We start from the raw sequence: 18,202 nt of genomic DNA on the forward strand, positions 1-18,202 counted from the left end.
AAATATATACTTTCTAGGGTACCATTCTAAATTCTGTATCTTTTTTTTGGTACCGGGGCTCAAACTTGGGTCTTTGTGCTTGCGAGGCAGGCGGTGGAACCACTGAGCTAAATCCCTGGCCCTGTATCTTTTTTTATGTACATTTTTGAGTTATTTTCTCAATGGTTGCCTCGGGGATTAAAATTTATACTGTTACAGAAATCTCGGAAAGAAATACACAGAGACACAGAATTCGGATAAAATAATAAAATTTCTTCTCGCGAGCGGGCGGGAACGCCAGAAACCAGTCTGGTCAGTATCCACCCCCCTTTGTTCAGCGTTTCCCTTTTTATATCCTTTTTAGCCATTATCTCATCCCTAGTGGTCTTTGATGTGTAAATACAATTCCAGTTCCTATTTACAAGTCACAGACACAAGATAGGCCGCATACATTGTAAATTCACCCTGGCCTGGTAACTTTGTTAGGTTAATGAAGTTATGGGTTAGAGTCGGGTAACTGTCACCTTAAGGAGTTACAGGAAAAGCAAATCTTTTTTTTTTTTTTTTTTTGGTACCGGGGATTGAACTTGGGTCCTTGCACTTGCGAGGCAGGCGGCGCAATCACTGAGCTAAATCCCCAGCCCTAGGAAAAGCAAATCTTAAAAGAACACATTACTTATTTTGTTTCTACAGCTACCTTAATAGTCAATCTACTAAGTTATCTAAAACTTTTCCATATCATTCCTCCCTGTTTACTTCGGGATAATTCTTCTCTCCATTACAAGTTCTATCCAGTTTATCTACATTTATTAACACTGGCATTTGGTAGTCCTGAGCTGCAGCACTGCGCTACTATATAAATTTTGAAATCCACTGGATGACACAAAGACCAAACATTAATATTATAACATGAAGGGGACTCAGAAGAGGTCCTATCCAAGTTTTTTTTATCTTGCCCAAGTAAAATTAATCTCATAGGACAGCTCTCCTATACCAAATTTCTCATCAAGAGCCTTGATCTGATCTTTTAATTTGTCTAGTGATTCTTGTATTATACCAGATTTATTAGTATATTAACAACTCTTTTTACCAAGAAATAAGCAAGTCCCTCTTTTCCGGGCTGTGAGCAAATCAAGAGCATGCCTATTTTGTAATGACATTGGCCAGTCAATCTAATTAGGTTTCTAAAGCCTGAAGTGTGTCTCAAATTTCCTCAAGATCTTTTTAAATTTCTTGTCCTAATGAAATATATTACTCCTTGTAGCCAAATAAGATCCCATGGGGCGGGCATATACATAGATATAGGATTACATTGACCTTGTTTACAATTGTTACAATTACCAGTGCCTCATCCAACAAGGGAGCCATTGATCTAAACTTGTGTTTTTTCTTTGCAATATAATTTTTCATTAGAATAGCCCCCCACAGTCAGAAGTTATCCCAGGTCCCCCATAATGTTTTTATCAAAGAATATTGTAAACGGATAGCCTTCCGGTTCCCATTTTACCGTTTTAAAAAGTCACATATTGTTCATCAAACTTTTCATAACTAGGCTTAAACATCCGTAGTTTGAAAACAAAGAAATTTAAGGCAGTGGTGATCTGGCACAACACAATAATCCATGTCGTCCTTGTTGGTGCTTCAGTTCTTCAGCTGTGCCTTGACTCACCAGCCTCCGGAGTAGTGAGAGCAGGGGTTTGAGTGTGTTGTCTTTTTTGGCTTTTAGCATAAGCTTTATTGTTACCTTTTTTTTTTTTTGGTACCGGGGATCAAACTCGGGTCCTTGAGCTTACTAGGCAGGTGGCGAAACCACTGAGCTAAATCCCCGGCCCAGCTTTATTGTTACCTTGTGCAACGAAGTCTTTGCCTTTCTGATGTCCTGAATAATATATTACTGTGACTTTGCTAGGTTTCCACACTGCCTCTAGCAACTGTATAATTTCCTGTTTATTTTTAATTAGCTTCCCTTCTGCCGTGAGAAGACCTCACTCTTGGTAAATCATGCCAATGATGTATAATGTAGCAAATGCATAGCAAAAGTCCATATATACACACACACACACACACACACACACACACACACACACACACACCCCTTTTTTACCCTTTGCCAACTGGAGTGCCTGTATGAGTGCCCAGGGCTTAGCACATTGCACTGACGGCCCTGGCTAGGACCACCTCATCCTTCATGGTTACTGCATATCCAGCATGATGAACCCCATCTTCCACAAAGCTGCTCCCATCTGTGAACAGAACAAGGTCAGCATCGGACAAGGGTGTCATTTGCAAGTCAGGGCGGCTGGAAAAGAGCTCATCAGTGACACTCAAGGAGTCATGATTGGGAGAGCCTGTCTCTGTGGGCAAGAAGGTAGCAGGATTTAAAGTTTTTGTAGAAATAAACCACAAGCAGGGATTCTCAGAGAAGGGCTTGATACTGAGCAACCCAATTATTTGAGAGCCAATGATGCTCCCTTGTGTTCAGCAGTTCTAGGACTGGGTGTGGAACCTGCACAGTCAGTTCCTGACCTAAAGTCAGCTTGTCTGTTTTTTTGAATCAACAGAATTGAAGTTGCTAAGGCCCAAAAACAATGAAGCCATCCTTTTGTTACTGAATCTAAATTTTTAGACAAATATGCCACCGGTTGATTCCATGGGCCTACTTCTTGGGTCAACATTCCAAGGTCCACATGGGGTTTTTTTCAGTCACATACAGAGTAAAAGGCTGTTTTACATCTGGTATGCCTAGGGCTGGGGTGGCTGTCTAAGTCAATTTTAAATTTTTTTAAAAGCTTCCCCATGTTCTACAGTCCAATGCAGATGATTCCCCCCTTGTCCCTTTAGGGCTTCATAAAGGAGTTTAGAGATTTCTGTAAAACCTGGAATCCAAATTCTACAGAAGCCTGCTGCCCCAAGAAACCTTCTCAGCTGTTTCTTTGTTTGGGGTTTAGGGATGACACTAATAACCTGTTTTTTTATTTCCTAGGCAACGCATGCCCTGTTATTTGAAATTCTAAATATTTAACATGCTGTACACAAATCTGGGCTTTTTCCCATGATACCTTACAATCAGTTTTCCTGTAAGTGCAGCAACAACTTTTTGGTGCCTTCCCAGCACCATTCTTGGGTTGAGCTGGATAACAGTAAGTCAGCCACATACTGCAATAGGACACAGCTATATTGTTCCTCAAGGAAGGCAAGCAAGTCCTTGGCTTGGGCTTCCCCAAAAAGCATGGGTGAGTTTTAAAGTCCCTGTGGCAATCTAGTCCTAGTAAACTGAGTATTTTTCCCATCACTTGGGTCTTCCCATTCAAATGCAAAGATGGGTTGACTGAGGGGAGTGATGAGAAGGCAAAAGAAGGCATCTTTTAAGTCCAAACAAGTAAACCTTGCTGCTTCTGGGGGTTTCAGACCCAACACAGCATAGGGGTTAGGGACCACTGGGTGCAGCATTACTGTTCTGTCATTTACAGCCCGTAGATGCTGCACTGGCCTATAGTCCCCATCGGGTTTCCGAACTGGCAGCAAAGGGGTGTTCCAAGGTGTCATACGTTCTCTAATGTCCGAATTCCTTTAATCTCATGATATGGGGTTTAATTCCAATTCCAGCTTGCCTGGACATTGGGTATTGTTTTACACCAATGGGGCTGAATTGTCTTTTAATTTTATAACTGTGGGTGGATGATTCTTAGCTAAGCCTGGGGGTGATTCCTCTGCCAATACTCTAGGAAACATAGTTCTTAATTCTTGTGGAGCCTGGAAAATATCATCCACATTGTAACACTGCCATTCACCCTCTCTTTTAGTTGTTACCATCATGATGAGATGGGTCCAAATGCAGAGATGCATTTCCTCATTGGGTGAAAGTTATTGTAGCTTCCAATTTAGATAATAAATCTCTTCCTAGTAAGGGGCCAGGCCATTCTGGCATATACAAGAATTCATGTTTCATTTTATGTCCTCCAATTTCACATGTCCTTTCATAGCAAAACTGGTGCTTTTCTGAAATTCCAGTGGCACCAATCACTTGGATGCGCTCTCTGCTCAGAGGGGCAACTGGAGCTGTTACTACTGAATGTTCCTCCCCACTCTCCACCCTTAAGAACATGTTTTGGCCCCTATCTATATATCGACCATGGGCTCATGGGGGCCTAGCTGCATTGAGCCCGGTCTGTGTCCATCACTGTCCTCCATCATAGGCAACAATGTGCCAGTATCTTTCCTTTCCTTCAAGTCCCACTTTTTCTTTTCCTTGAGCCTTGTCTTTCTTTTTCCTTCCCTTCCCTGGCTCCCATAGCTACTGTTAGCTTCCTTCCTGGCTCTCTTTCTCTTTCACTGTCTCTCTATTCTCATACACTTTCTCAGCTAATTGCAACAATTGCATTATATTCATGCCTTCCCAAGTCTCCTGCCTTTGGATTTTCCTTCTAATGTCTGGCGCTGACTGGGTTACAAAAGTTGTATTAATTAGCTGATGGTTTTCAGGAACAGTAGGATCAAAAGGTGTATACATTCTGTAAACTTTACAGAGCTACTCATAAAATCTCTCAGGGCTCTCATTGGGCTCCTGCTGTGTTTCTAGCACTTTAATCATATTGGTAGGCCTTTTATTTGCAGCCCGCATTCCTGCTAAAAGGGCTGTCTGATAATTTCTCAAGTTTTCCTGTCCTGCTTGGGTACTGGGATCCCAATTGGGCTGCACATTTACTGGAAATTGTTGTTCATATCAAGCATCTGGATTCTGCATAGCACCCGGTATTCTAGTGGCATTAACTCTTTAATTTTTCCTAAAACTCTCTGTATTTTTAAGAGGTTAACGAAGTTCTACAAAGTTTTTCACAGTCCTTCCAATTAGGACAATGGAGAGCAAAGATGGAATCAAATAATTGAAGCATTTTGGAGGGGTCTTGGCAGAGAATAAATGACTTTTTTCTCTGGACCAAGCCTCTTTTTTTATCCTTTTTAAAGTCAAATCTCAAATATCGCACCTTGGTCTGACATATTTGTGTCTTTTTCCAACAGTTTTTTCTAACTCACTATAAAGCAGGTCATACTGTAACCTCTTGGCTCTTAAAGCCTTTGAAGATGACCAACGTACACATATTATAGTAACATATTTAGAATTTAACCCTTTGATGACAACTAAGGTAAACATATTTAAACCTTTTATAACAAAGTTGAAACCAACAAACATACACTTTTTTTGATAAATCACTTTCACGCATCTTTTGACATACCTAGGCCTTCTGGTCTTGTATATCTTTTTAACAAGACAAACATACAAAATTTTTTTATGTCAAAATTGTATCTCTTTTACTTATAGCTTTTAAATATATATTTTTTATCTCACTATAGACCTTTTATCACAAACTAGTTATTAGCTGTTAAAATTTTAAAGTGTCCCTTTTTTCTTCTCAGATTGTTACACTTTAAATTTGGTTGGCTGCCAATAGAATGGTAGTAACCTTGAGGGTTTTTTTTTTAATCAACAAAGTACAGAAAAGAGCAAGTTAACCTTATAATTACAATTGAAGAATTTGCAACGTACAATACTTTAAGCACACCAATTAAACATCAACTCAAACTGAAATAGATACATTTATCAATTAACTAAAATTTGTAACTTTTCAAACTGAAACACAGAGACTTTTATCAATTAGCTAAAATTTGTAACCCTTGTAGAATTTCTTACTTTCTCTGGCTTTATGTCCTTCAGAGCTGTTTTAGCTGTTTTTAATCCATTACTTATTTTTTCTTACTAATTTTTAAAATTTGAGTGTAAGCCCTGTTCCATCCTGAGTCTGACCACAGCACGGTGCTCTGAAGCCAAGCAGTTTTCATGCTTTTGTCCCCATCTCCTCCAAACCTGTGAATTTAGGAACTCAAAAAGAGGGGGAAAGTCTAAATTCTCTCGGTCCGGACCTGAAAGGACCAGTTACTTTTCAGCATTGTCCCCTTTCTGACGGAGGACCAGGATGTTGCTTTTCGCTTCTGGGGCGCACATCTGAAGCCAAGGAGGCATTCTGTGGCACAATTTGAGCCATAAATCGATATAGGGAAATTGATCTGGATGTTCCCGTCCAGGGGCGGTGACTGTTAGCCAGACAGACCAGACGAGACCCTCACCTAGGGATCTCTCAGTTGGCCAAGCTAGGCAAAGCTTGGGCCATTTTAACTCACAAAAGGCTCTAAGTTTTGGGGTTTCATCTTAATACCATAATTTCCAGTAAAACCTTTCTTAAAATTCCTAAGCATGCATTCTAAGACAGTAGGATGAGATGGCTCTGTCCCCACGATCAGCCAATCAGAGTGTTGGTGCGTATATGGGTACCCTTTACGGAGACGCAAGGCAAACAAAGGTGGGGGATCACTCGCTCGCTGCCTGGCTGCGGGCTTCTGGGCCATGGTAAGGTCCCTTCAGGCTAAGGTGGGCTGTCGCCTAAGCTCACCATTGTGCCTTTGTTAAACGTGATCACACACAAATTCTGCGATTTGGGGAGGACTCTTTAAGCACAAGAGGTTCCTCCCTCTATCTTGTTCCGCAGCTCGTTCCACACACTCTCCTATCCAGAACTCTTTCACTCACACATTTATTCAGAAGTTATCACATTCCCTCCCGGTGACCCCCTAACCGTACCCAAAAGAAATGAAAGAAGCTACCTCCCCAAATGGCAAAGCACAAGGGGTGATCCGGCCCTTGTGCTAAGTTTGCCCAAAGTTCACAAAGTGAACCCAACAAATGGGAGGAGCTATCTTCCCAAATGGCAAAGCACGAGGAGTGATCAAGCCCCTGCGCTGTATTTGCCCAAAGTTGCAAAATACAAATTCCGCAAGGCGAAACCGAAAGTTTAACGACTAGGGGGTTTCCCGGGGTTTGTCACCCAGCAAAGGAAAGAAACAGATGAGACACCAAGAACAGCAGTCCTCCTTCTGTAGTCTCTTCGGGTTCGGGCAAACCTCTGCCGCTCTGCCGCCCTGCCGCCCAGTGAGCAGATCTCTGTGTCCTGTTGGCGAGCCTAGGAACTTCGTCCCAGGGGCGCGCCTTTCCTCTCGAGGAGACAGAGAGCCGCTCCCTCCAGTGGGGTTCGGCCGATGCCCAAAAGGGCTATTTCATTCCCAACTCCTGGCCAACGCACCAAATGTTACAGAAATCTCAGAAAGAAATACACAGAGACACAGAATTCGGATAAAATAATAAAATTTCTTCTCGCTTCGCGAGCGGGCGGGTAGAACGCCAGAAACCAGTCTGGCCAGTATCCGACCCCCTTTGTTCAGCGTTTCCCTTTTTATATCCTTTTTAGCCATTATCTCATCCCTAGTGGTCTTTGATGTGTAAATACAATTCTAGTTCCTATTTACAAGTCACGGATGCAAGATAGGCCATATACATTGGAAATTCACCCTAGCATGGTAACTTTCTTAGGTTAATGAAGTTACAGGTTAGAGTCAGATAATCGTCACCTTAAACAAGGATTTACAGGAAAAGCAAATCTTAAAAGAACACATTACTTATTTTGCTTCTACAACTACCTTAATATTCAATCTATTAAGTTATCTAAAACTTTTCTGTATCAATATATTAAATAATAGTCTAAATTAATACCGTTATCTTCAATAATATACAAAAACTTTGCTCTTATTTAGCTCTGCCCTTGATTGTTATTGTCACAGGTTACATCTTCACACATTGTGAACCCAGCAGCATAAACTTATTACTGCTTTGTGCAGTTATCTTTTTTTTTTGGTACTGGGGATCGAACTTGGGACCTTGTGCTTGCTAAGCAGGCAGCAGAACCACTGAGCTAAATCCCAGGCCCTATGCAGTTATCTTTTAAATCATACAGGAAAAAACAGAAGTAAAGAAAAATAAATGAATATTGTTTTTTATATTTAGTGAGGCAGCCATCTTTTCCCGTTACTTCTTCACTTAGGTTCAAGTTACTGTCTTCTGCCCTTTCATTTCAGCCTAAAGGAATCCAGTTAGTATTTCCTTTAAGTGCACTCAGTTCTTTCAAAATCATCCCCATTGCCTATTTTCTCCATTTCATTCATTTTTGGTTTCCAAAAATCTTTAAGAGAAAATAGAGGCTTTTAATCAGTCTCCTGTTGGCCCAATTTGGTAGTTTTAGGGAGTCAGTAGCAAATGTCAGTGGCTCAAGAGATTGGGTACAAGTTTAGAATCTTATACTTCTTCCCTTCAATTTCTGAAGTACACTGTTATGCTGATTTTTTTTTTTTTTTTTTTGGAGACAGGGTCTTGCTATGTAGTTCAGGCTGGCCTTGAACTCACCATGTAGCCCAGGCTGGCCTCAAACTTGTGGCAATTCTCCTGCCTCAGCCTCCCAAGTGCTAGGGTTACAGGCAAGTACTACCCAGCTCACTTATTATTTGGTTAGTTTTAGTGGAAAATATTTGTAATTATTTACTTTCTTTTATGCTAGTCTTTTGCTATGGGGAGGACAACTGTATGAGGGTGTTTGGAATTTTCAGAACTATTTTGTTCTGCATGAACAGTAAATTTTTCAGATCTCTTCAGCAGACTGGCCCTGTGAGAGAGTGATAATGCTGCATCCTTTTAGCAGTCTGTCCTTCATGTGCAGAGCATATCCCCACACCTCCTGTACACAGCTGTAAGAAGAGTTTCATGGGGGACTCCCGGGGTTACAGAACCAGTCAGGTACCTGGCTGCTGCCCTCTAGCTGGCCCAAAACAGAAATGATGTCCACATGTCTCTGGTGAGTTCTTGTAGAACTTTGTCTCTGAGCTTAGATCCATCTTCTTGAGATGACATCTTCAGGGGTGTGTCTCAGGACTCTAGGAAGACATGTGATTTCTGCTTAAATACACCCGATGCTATTACACAGGCCCATCCACACTCTAGCCCAAGTCACTCGGTGGCAAACTGTATGTAGGTTTCAGACACCTCTTGTACTCTCCCCTCAACCCCAGTTCTCTCTGTCCCACCATTTACCCCAGGTCCACAGGCCCAGCCAGCTTCACTGAGGTGCTGCCTGTCACCCTGGGCCAGCAATGTGCTACCTTTTGCTTTCTACCCAACCGGGTTGGGATTTATGCCTGTGCCACCTGGAAATGTGGGCCACTGGCACCTGCGGGGCTGCCTCTGAGGCACAGGTGCCAACAGATTAATGCTTTCCTCTTTAATCCATGGCACAGATAGTTTGGAGGTGCAGTACATGGGTTTCAACAGTGTTTTGGTACCAGGAGTCCAACTCAGGACCTTGCACTTGCCAGGCAGGCTTGGTGCCACTGAGCTACGTCCCTGGCCAGAGCTTTTTTTTTTTTCTTTTTTGGTACTGGGGATCGAACTCAGGTCCTTGCGTTTGCGCAGCAGGCGACGAAACCACTGAGCTAAATCCCCAGCCTCACCAGAGCTTTTGATGGCTGCAGCACCTGTCTTTGACACTGGTCAGCTTGGTGACATATCTGGTATCTAGTCACCCTTCCATGTTCCTCTCCCCATCCTTTTACTCCTGTTCTCTGGAATCTTGTTCTCATGAAGACTAATTAACTGCACAGAAGTGCTAATCACAGGGGAACCAAGCTGACACTTGTAGAAGAAGGCTGGTGCAGTTCAAAGTCAGTTAACAGAGTGAAGATTTCCAGTACACAGGGATTAATATTCACCTTATAGTCTAATCCACTGCTACAGTTAGCCCAAAGTGACAGAGTCAGGCGATGGGTGGCAAAGGCTCACCAAATTCTGAAAATAATGATTATAGACGGTTGCTATTATTTAAAAAATCATTTCATTTATTAAAACTGTCTCACTTCCCAAGGCACTTCAGTAGCTTTCACAAAAATACATTTTTAAAAAACCAAATAAACCATATGCTTTAGGAGTACCATGGTAACATAATCAGAGAGAAGACAACAATTACATTGAACACAAGTTTCTCCCAATATTACCTGACTGGAGTGAGCAACTCTCAAAGACCGTGAATGTGATTTACATTTCTTTTTTACAATTTTCCTCATGATTAGGTAACACAAAAAGAATACACACAATGAGATTGTTTTTGGCACTCAGAGAAGTGCTAGTGGCTAAGGCTGGTAAGGCCTGTGCAGCAGCAACTGTATACCATTGCCAGAGCAATTCTGGGCCGAAAACAAAAGAGAAACAAACCAGGAACCAGCCTTTCTCAAGCCTCTGCTGAAGGGCAAATAACTTAAGGAGGAGATATAACGATAAACAAACAAAACAACAAAACAGAATCCTCATTACAGTTCTGAGAAAAGAGACAATTTCTCACTAATACACTTCCTTCCAACCACAGCTCAGAAGCTTAGTATCGAGGAGGTTTGATTTACACAGTGGTGGAAAACAAGAAGGGTAGACTTAATGCATTTCCCATGGAGAAGCCCAGTGCTTTGGTCAGATGTAAACAAGTCCACCCAGCAGCCACACCGAGTGGTCACAAATCATTGCACCTGCCCATGTTCTGCAACTGCTCAGTCCTCTCCTTCTCAGCTATCTTTAGGTTTCTCTAGATGCTGTGCTCTTCTGCAGTAGGTATACAATGATCTCAGTTAATGTCCTTTGTAACTGAGAAAAGGTGAGAAATCAAATTCTCTGTGAAATTATTTCTTTTCCTTTAAAATTCACCACTTAGGAAAAGAAAAGAGGAAACTAAAGATCTCCAATTTTACCAGGGGCCTTTTCAGGTAGTCTAAGATTAAAAAGTGTATCTAGCAGATGTCTCTCACATCCTTCCGAATCCCACTGGTTCTAGTGAGTCATTAACTTTTTTGGAGGTGCCACGTCCACTGCTAACAGTTAGGAAACATCTAAGTTGTCTGTAGGTAGCCATACTGTCCCTGGAGGAAAGCTGGAGCCCCAGGACCACAAACACTCTCTGAAGCTGAGTTCTCTTCCATGAGGAAGTCAGACAAAGAGTCACAGAAAAGACTGCAAAGCCCTTTGTCACTGAAGGACCCAGGGTCTGCACAAGACGTTTCTGACAAGATGCAGGCTTTCCTCTTCCGTTTCTCGCTTACTGGAAGTTGTGTTAAAAAGTTGTGCTTTTAAGGATTGTGGGGCTTTCTTCACCATCTTTTAACATCCTTGTGAGGCCTGGGGTTTGCCTATGTTTTAGTCTATTAAAATAAGCAAAACAAATGTTAGTAACGTTCTAAAACAAAGCAGCCTCAAAATAGTCTCAAAACAAATTAGCCAGAAACGAGAATATCTTCTGAAAAAAAGGTTTCTCCTGGTTTCTGTACTATCCCAGAGCTGCAGTTTCCATGGAGATGTTCGAAGAGACACGTCCACACAAGATCAGACCATTGCTATTTATAGCCCTCTGATGGCTAAACTAGTCCAAGGTATTTGAGAGAAAGTCTTCAGGGCTCTCCTAAGACGTGGCCAGGCCCAGACCCAGTGCACTCAGACTGTGAAGAAGCCTCCTTACCCTTTGACCCTTAGCATCTGGTCAATGGTGTCTGGGAGAGGGGCACCGAAGCTCTCTGGCAAGAACAAGGTGAGGATGGCTGTCAGGATGGTCAGACTTCCCATGAGAATGTAGGGCAGGAAGCGGTCATAGGCACCTGTGGCAAAGCAGACAGAATCTGAAGCCTCAGGATGAACTGAGACTTGGTCTCTCTCCATCCCTTTATGCTCCCAGCACTATAAAAAGGATCACCTTCCTTACGGACCTCAGAACTTCCCCTAGTCTGAGCTGCCAGACTGGATCCTAGCACGACTCAGAGCCATGCTGGCACAGGCATGCCCAGAGATCCAACTGGGCGCCTAAGGTGCACAGGATGAGCGGGAGACTCTCACGGCACCGGAGAGCCAAGCTGTGATGATCAGTCCTATCAGGTTTCCCAGGAACATGAGGCACTTATCTAGGGACAGGAATAACTCTTCCACCTCTGCAGATGTGTCACCACCTGTTCGCTTTGCCTTCAAGCTAGACGAGAAGGTGTTTTGGCTTGTTAGATCTATGTGGCCTGCTCACAGAGCACTGTGGGTACACTCCAGTGCTCCCCAAAGATGTTATGGCTAGGGATGTGCAGGGAAGCAGCAGATGCCATGAGGCAATACCCAAGGAAGAGAATACCGGGGTCCCACTATGAAAAACGGCAAGGATAGAATGTTGGGGGTTTTTTTACACTGTTAGGGTCTGAACACAGGGCCTTGTGTTCACTACCACTGAGCTATAACCTCAGCCCTCAGGGAGGATTTCACACAGATAAAACCACTGTATAAGCTGCTCCAAGGTACAGTGATTCTCAGTTCATTACAAGTCTTGAATACATATTTCCCCTTGTGTTGACTCTGAGAAGAAATTTCTCCATTAAGTAAACTAATTCCTGAAATCACTCTCTAATTTCTCAGGCTAAAGAAATTGCAATTTCTGATGAAGGCCTGAGTTACCAGGAAGAGAAACAAAACCTATTTTCTTATTAATTTCTGGCTAGTTTGCAGGTTGGTTTCCATTTGGAAGAGTGCCTTGGGGCTGGGTGTGTAGCTCAGTGGAGGAGCACTTGCCTAGCATGCAAGAGGCTCTGGGTTTGATCTTCAGTCACATATCACACACACACACACACAGACACACAAACACGCGCACGCACATGCGGCACAAGTTAATGGCACCCTCACAATGCACCTGGATAAGAATCTTCCCCAGCAACAGATCCATTCCTAGATGGATCCCATTTGCCATATATGCTTGTTTTCCTAGTAACAAGCTATCTCTGGGTCACATGAAGGCCAGTGAGTGCTTGTGTGCCATTGCTCCAGTGTTCCCTTGGCCCATGGGACTTACCAAGGTAAACGAAGTAGGGAGACAGGATGCTGCCAAGGCGGGATGCTGTGGAGCTGACCCCCACACCCATGTTTCGGACCACTGTGGGATACAGCTCAGCTGTGTACACATAGACCATGGAGAAGGCAGCAGTGATTCCAAACTTGCCCACCATCACCAGGACTGTAGACAAGTAATATAAGTCTGGAAAGGGAAAGGAAAGAAAGTAGGAGTAGGCAGCAGCTCAGTGTGCTGCTATTAAGAGTTCTAGTTCTGTTTTGCCTGAAACAAACATATTTTCCTACCCAGCTGTTTGGGAAGGGGTGTTTTGAGGTCATTTTTCTGTAACTTCCTGAGATAAAGGACTATAGCCAAGATTTCCAAGTTGATTACTTAAAAGAGACTGGGACTCTGCAGCTATGTGAGAACAAGCATTTTCCTCGATCTAAAGGCCATCAGAGGAAGTTCCCTACATCCCAATCGGCCTGCCTTTTAGTGCAAAAGTCATTACAGAGGTGTCTGTCAGGGAGTTAGCTCATACTACAGAACCTCATACTGTAGGGATTGGCAGAATTTACTAATGACTTGGTTTTTTTGAGACAGGGTCTTGCTATGTAGTTCAGGCTTTCCTTGAGCTCACTACGTAGCTCAGGCTGGCCTCGAACTTGTGACAATCCTCCTCCCTCAGCCTCCCAAGTGTTGGCACTAATGACTTTTGGATGAATGGAGAATTCAATTCTAACTCACGCTTTCATTTTATTCAAGCCTCAGAAAATCCACAGACCACACAAAACCATCTATCCTTCTTGCTGTCCGATGAGGAGACACTGAATGACCTGAGTGTTGCTGAGCTCAACTGTGAATCCTCTACATCCATTCCCGGGCTCCTTCTGCCATGTCTCACATGGTCTACAGAGGGATCCCAGTCTAAGAGGCCCCAGTGACTACCACAGGCCCCCAAATTCCAGGGAGTACTATAGACTCTGGGCACAGTGCTGGACAGATGAGGACCTATCAAGTGTTTAGCAGTTGTCAGAAAGAGTTCCTCTCACCAACCTGTGGGACACCGAAAAGAAACAAAACCCTGTCCATGGTCTCTGGGAACCTCCCTTCCTCTCTCCTTTTTGTCCCCCTCTCTCCTTCTGCAGCTCTTACTAGCTCTCTTTTTTTTTTCTCAACATGCCAGGCTCACTCGCTGTCAGGCCTCTCTGGCTTTCTTCTCTTCTTCCTGAAATGCTCTCCAGATGTCATGGCTTTCTGTGTCACTTCATGTTCTCTTCCGTTGAACTTCCCCCTGTTCAGGGACACTAGCTCCCCACTCTCCTAGATAAAAAGGTAACACAATCTGAACAATGGTGAGCATTTTATTTATTTGCTTGTTTGTTGTCTGTCTTTTCAACTAGAATGTTAGCTCCATGATGGCCTGGGGGTTCTGCCTGACGGGTTTACTTCTGTGTCATTGGCACCCAGCCCAGTGCAGCCCCAGCAGGCACTCCACAGCTGCTGGCTGAATGAACCACAAAAGAGCGCCAGGAAAAAAGTAATGGTGATGGCTCTCCATTGCCCTCTGAACTAACTTTTTTTTTTTTCTTTGTTTTTGGTACCGGGGATCGAACTCGGGTCCTTGCGCGGGCGCAGTAGGAGGTGAAACCACTGAGCTAAATCCCCGGCCCTCTACTGCCCTCTTATTCTGGAAGGGAAAACAAATATGAGCATATTAACTGAAATCTAGAGTAAAATTAACCAACAACCCCAGTGGTTGTTCCTTCTCACTCCTTCAATGAAGACATAAAGAATGCTCTGACCTCGTAAAGCACTTTCTCTTGAAATTTTAGGCTAAGAATGCATACATGAGGGAGAACTCTGACGGGCTTGATTTATTCTCTTTAGTAACTGAGAAGACAGCCTCGGTACAGAGTCAGTGACTCAGTGGAGATCCTGGACTGTGGATGCACACGGTCCTTACCTGGGGGCACCAGCTGCACGAAGAGAAGGACACTGCCGCCCAGGAAGAGAGCAGTGGCCAAGGAATAGCGCCGGGGCACATACTGCAGCAGGAGCCAGGCCAACACATATGCTGGAACTTCGACCACCGCAGAAAGAAAGCAGTTCACATAGATGTCTCCATGCAGGTTAGGAGTATCAAGGGAAAGTCCAAAGTAGCCCACTGATATGGTCATCCTGAAATGAAGTGCAGAAGAAAGCTAGAGAAGCAGTATCCATAGCTCCAACCAGCTCAACTTGGAAAATCCAATTATTTGGGGGAAATTTCAAGCTACTCCCTCAGCAGTGTAGGGAACAGGGGAAGGGGATGTTACCAGAACCTCTGCAGTTAGTCCTAGTCTCCTGCGAGCCACGGCAGCACACGGCGAATTACAGGAAAGGTAGACAAATGAGACTGAGAAGAAGCTGAGCTTTGGGTCTGATCAGTGCTGCTCTGGGAGGCAAAGACAAAAGCCCCCTAGCTTGCAGCACTTTTTATTCAGTACATGGGGAAACAGAGGTAACAAGTGAAAATGCGGAGTTCAGTACTTCACATTGGGATAAACAAGGTGTAAAAAGACTGGGGGGGGGGGGCAGTGGAAATCTAAGGACCATGAGGAACTATGCAGATGAAGATTTGGTTCCTCCCTGGCATCTCCCACAGGTGTGGTCTTGTCCCGGAGATTACAGCATCCGGGGATCACTGAGGTCTCAGTTGTGACCCGAGGCCAAAATGCAATTATGTCTGGAATGTCGTGGCTGGTCTGTAGGCAGGAGAACTAGGCCTACTCATATGATTTTTCCCTAGAATTATGTAGCATTGCTCCCAACAAGCAGAACATAGGAAAGCAGCATATTTAACCCTGAGCCTTACTTCATTGAACAAAAGATAACTTCCCCCAGCCCAGATGGTATATGCAAATTCTTCTCCAGTGTACTTTCAGAGCATCGTATATACAAAGTATCCCAGCAAAAAGGCTTATAAATTCAGACAGAGTTACCTCACTAAAAAAATTCCGGTCTGCCTTTCAGCCTTAAAAATCCTAAGATGCAGCATTCACAAAGTCTACTTCCCTAAAATCCCGCAACTGCAGGAGACTGAGAATGCATCAGGCAGCAAACACAAAATAAGGCACAACATTACATCAAACATTTGGAGAAAGAGCCCAGCAGACTGTCTGTGTGACCAGCCAGGAAGAGCATGGTCAGAGGCAGCTGACACCAGCCCCACTATACCCATGGAGATGAGAGGGAGCTCCCAGCGGTGGGGCCATGTTAGCTCGTCTATATGCCCTCAGCGTGCTTGGGTCCTGTCCCCAGCAGCATTCTGTTGGTGACTCATACTCTTTGGCAGACCAGACCTTTATGGATTAGACTGTTTTTGACATATGTGCAAGTTGGAAACACAGCTGATACAAGGAAGGAGAATAGATTGTGTTCTGGAAGGAATTCCAGAGTGGGGAAGAAACCCCAGGTGAACCATAGAGAGGATGACTCATCAAAGAATGGCAAGTCTGAGGCACAGGCTACATGCTGGTCCTGTCTTGTGGCAGATTCAAAGAGTGGTGAACTGCCCTGAGGCACCCTGGAAATGAGTGACTTGGAAATTCATTGGAAATAAGTGACTCACAATACCTACCAGTGAGCAAAATGATAGCTGCCCCAAAGCCAGCTGAATCTAGTAGTAAGGACTCTGAAATAAAGCCTGTCCTCACTCACCTCCTCATCATTCACTCAGCAGGTTCAGGAAGTCTATAATCCCAGTGCTCTGCTCACTAAGCAAAGATACCCTGGCATAAAGACATGTTTTCTTCTCCTCAGTAATTCACAAATTCCTTCCTGGTATTTTGTGAAATACCTTGTTAGAAGGAATCTGGAGAAGACATCTAGGCCTTAGCCCTGACTCCAGGACGGTCTCTGAACATCCCAGAAGGAACATGTCCATAAAGTTCTCAGCAGCTTCTATGGCTTAAAGGATAAGGTATCTTCACTCAGATCCTTCTTAAAGCTTCCCCTGTCCTCTTTAGTCACTGTCTGTGCCTAGATACAAGGGGGTTAGGGACAGGAACAACTGAGCAAGGACCCAAAGACCTGATGACATCCCCAAAGATCCCTGATTCCCAAAACAGCCTCTGCAATTGTTTTATTCTTTTTGTGGAGGTTCCGTCACATTAAGAACTGTGACAGGCCCATTTATACATCCATTGCAAGACGCATCCCTCTTGCTTGTGGAGACATGGGCTATCTTGCAATCTGGGTCTGAGTCATGTCTGTAAACAAGAGGCCCAGCTGCCATTCCTAGAAGCTTGTCTGGAAGCCCTGGGTGGTTCTTACATACCACAGAATTATGGACATGATAGTGACGATTCGGATGTTCCGGGTTCGGAGCAGATCCAGAATGTGGTGGGACTGCTGCTTCGTGGAACTCAGATCTTGTAACTGCAGAGGCAGAATGGTATGGGTGAGAGAAGCCTAGAGATGCAGAGCACAGGACAGCATACCCCAAACCTGCCCTCTGAGCTGTCTTCTCCAGAGTTAGGGAGTGCTTCAGGCTCTTTCAGAAAAGAACAGTAAGTTTAGTGACTTGGTTTTGGTCTTCTAAGAGCTTCCCCGGGCCTGTCGATAACGTGTTAGAGTGAATGGGAATGAAGGGAACAGGGAGGTGACAAGTCTTTCAGAGAGCACAGCAGAGCCAGAGGCAGAGGCCAGGCTGACAGCCCCCTCGCTGCGACTGCCTGGCCCACCTATCAGCAGCCACATTCCAGAGAGACCTCTAGGCCTTCCTTCCAAGGCTGGCTCCCTTCCGTGTGGGTCAGAGAGAGAAACAGGCTGTGCAGTTTACTGATCTGACGTTTACAAAAAATTAATGTTTTCAGTCCTCATGCTAAGTAGTTATTGGTTTACTTCCAGGGGGAAAAAATTAAGATTGAAAAACAGGAAAATTGACCTGAGCTTCACCCAGAGTAACTTCCTATGAAATTCAGCACAGCCAAGGCCATTAATAAACTGCATGTCTAAACATACTGATGGAGCTTTCTTAAGCAAACCCAGCTTTGGAGCTTGTTTTTCCCAAGTTAGCAGTTCAACAAAAGGTCAACTTCAGCAGACTGAACGGATCCCCTGAAATACCCTCATTTCCTCAAAGACGCCAATGGGGTTTATGGGTTCACCCAGATTGACCCCTTACTTATGAGCCACTGAAGCCACCTCATTTAAAAGCCCTCTCTGCCACACCCTACCCTGACCTATGTGCTTCAGAGCCCTTTCCAGTAAGGTCTGAGTGACAGCCATTGAGTAGCCACCACTTAAGTGGGAGGGCAGCAGGACTTTCAGTAGCCACTGGCCTCTTGGCTGCTTTCTCCATCCAAAGTCTCAAGTCTGCATCTCTGGCCCTGTGTGTCCTCTAACATGCTTGTCACACTTCAGCATGAGTCCTCACGGCTGTTCCAACAGCCAGTCCCTTGTCTTCCCGTCAG

The 18,202-nt window shown here is 44.1% G+C and overlaps 1 protein-coding gene across 5 annotated transcripts in view; it reads right to left on the minus strand.

Moving 5' to 3' along the window:
- Positions 1 to 231: 231 nt before the first annotated feature.
- The window catches only part of Slc22a5 (solute carrier family 22 member 5), a 38,926-nt gene continuing 20,955 nt past the window's right edge, over positions 232 to 18,202 (minus strand). For 2 of the 5 annotated variants that reach the window (XM_013079044.3, XM_087194553.1), the window contains 5 exons: positions 17,065 to 17,165; positions 14,710 to 14,924; positions 12,765 to 12,947; positions 11,406 to 11,541; positions 9,725 to 11,091 (listed from right to left, as the gene is read on the minus strand). In XM_013079044.3, the coding sequence (XP_012934498.1) occupies positions 11,004 to 11,091; positions 11,406 to 11,541; positions 12,765 to 12,947; positions 14,710 to 14,924; positions 17,065 to 17,165 (723 nt within the window). In that variant the 3' untranslated portion in view covers positions 9,725 to 11,003. Of the gene's footprint in view, positions 2,223 to 7,157; positions 8,791 to 9,621; positions 9,698 to 9,724; positions 11,092 to 11,405; positions 11,542 to 12,764; positions 12,948 to 14,709; positions 14,925 to 17,064; positions 17,166 to 18,202 lie in introns of those variants that run through there. The other 3 variants (XR_002388290.2, XR_204819.4, XM_004836616.3) reach the window with 3 other exon arrangements.

Source organism: Heterocephalus glaber, unplaced genomic scaffold (genome assembly GCF_053883595.1).
Source record: "Heterocephalus glaber isolate CG9 unplaced genomic scaffold, H.glaber_assembly_v1.0 deba00001606, whole genome shotgun sequence".
Lineage (NCBI taxonomy): Eukaryota > Metazoa > Chordata > Mammalia > Rodentia > Bathyergidae > Heterocephalus > Heterocephalus glaber.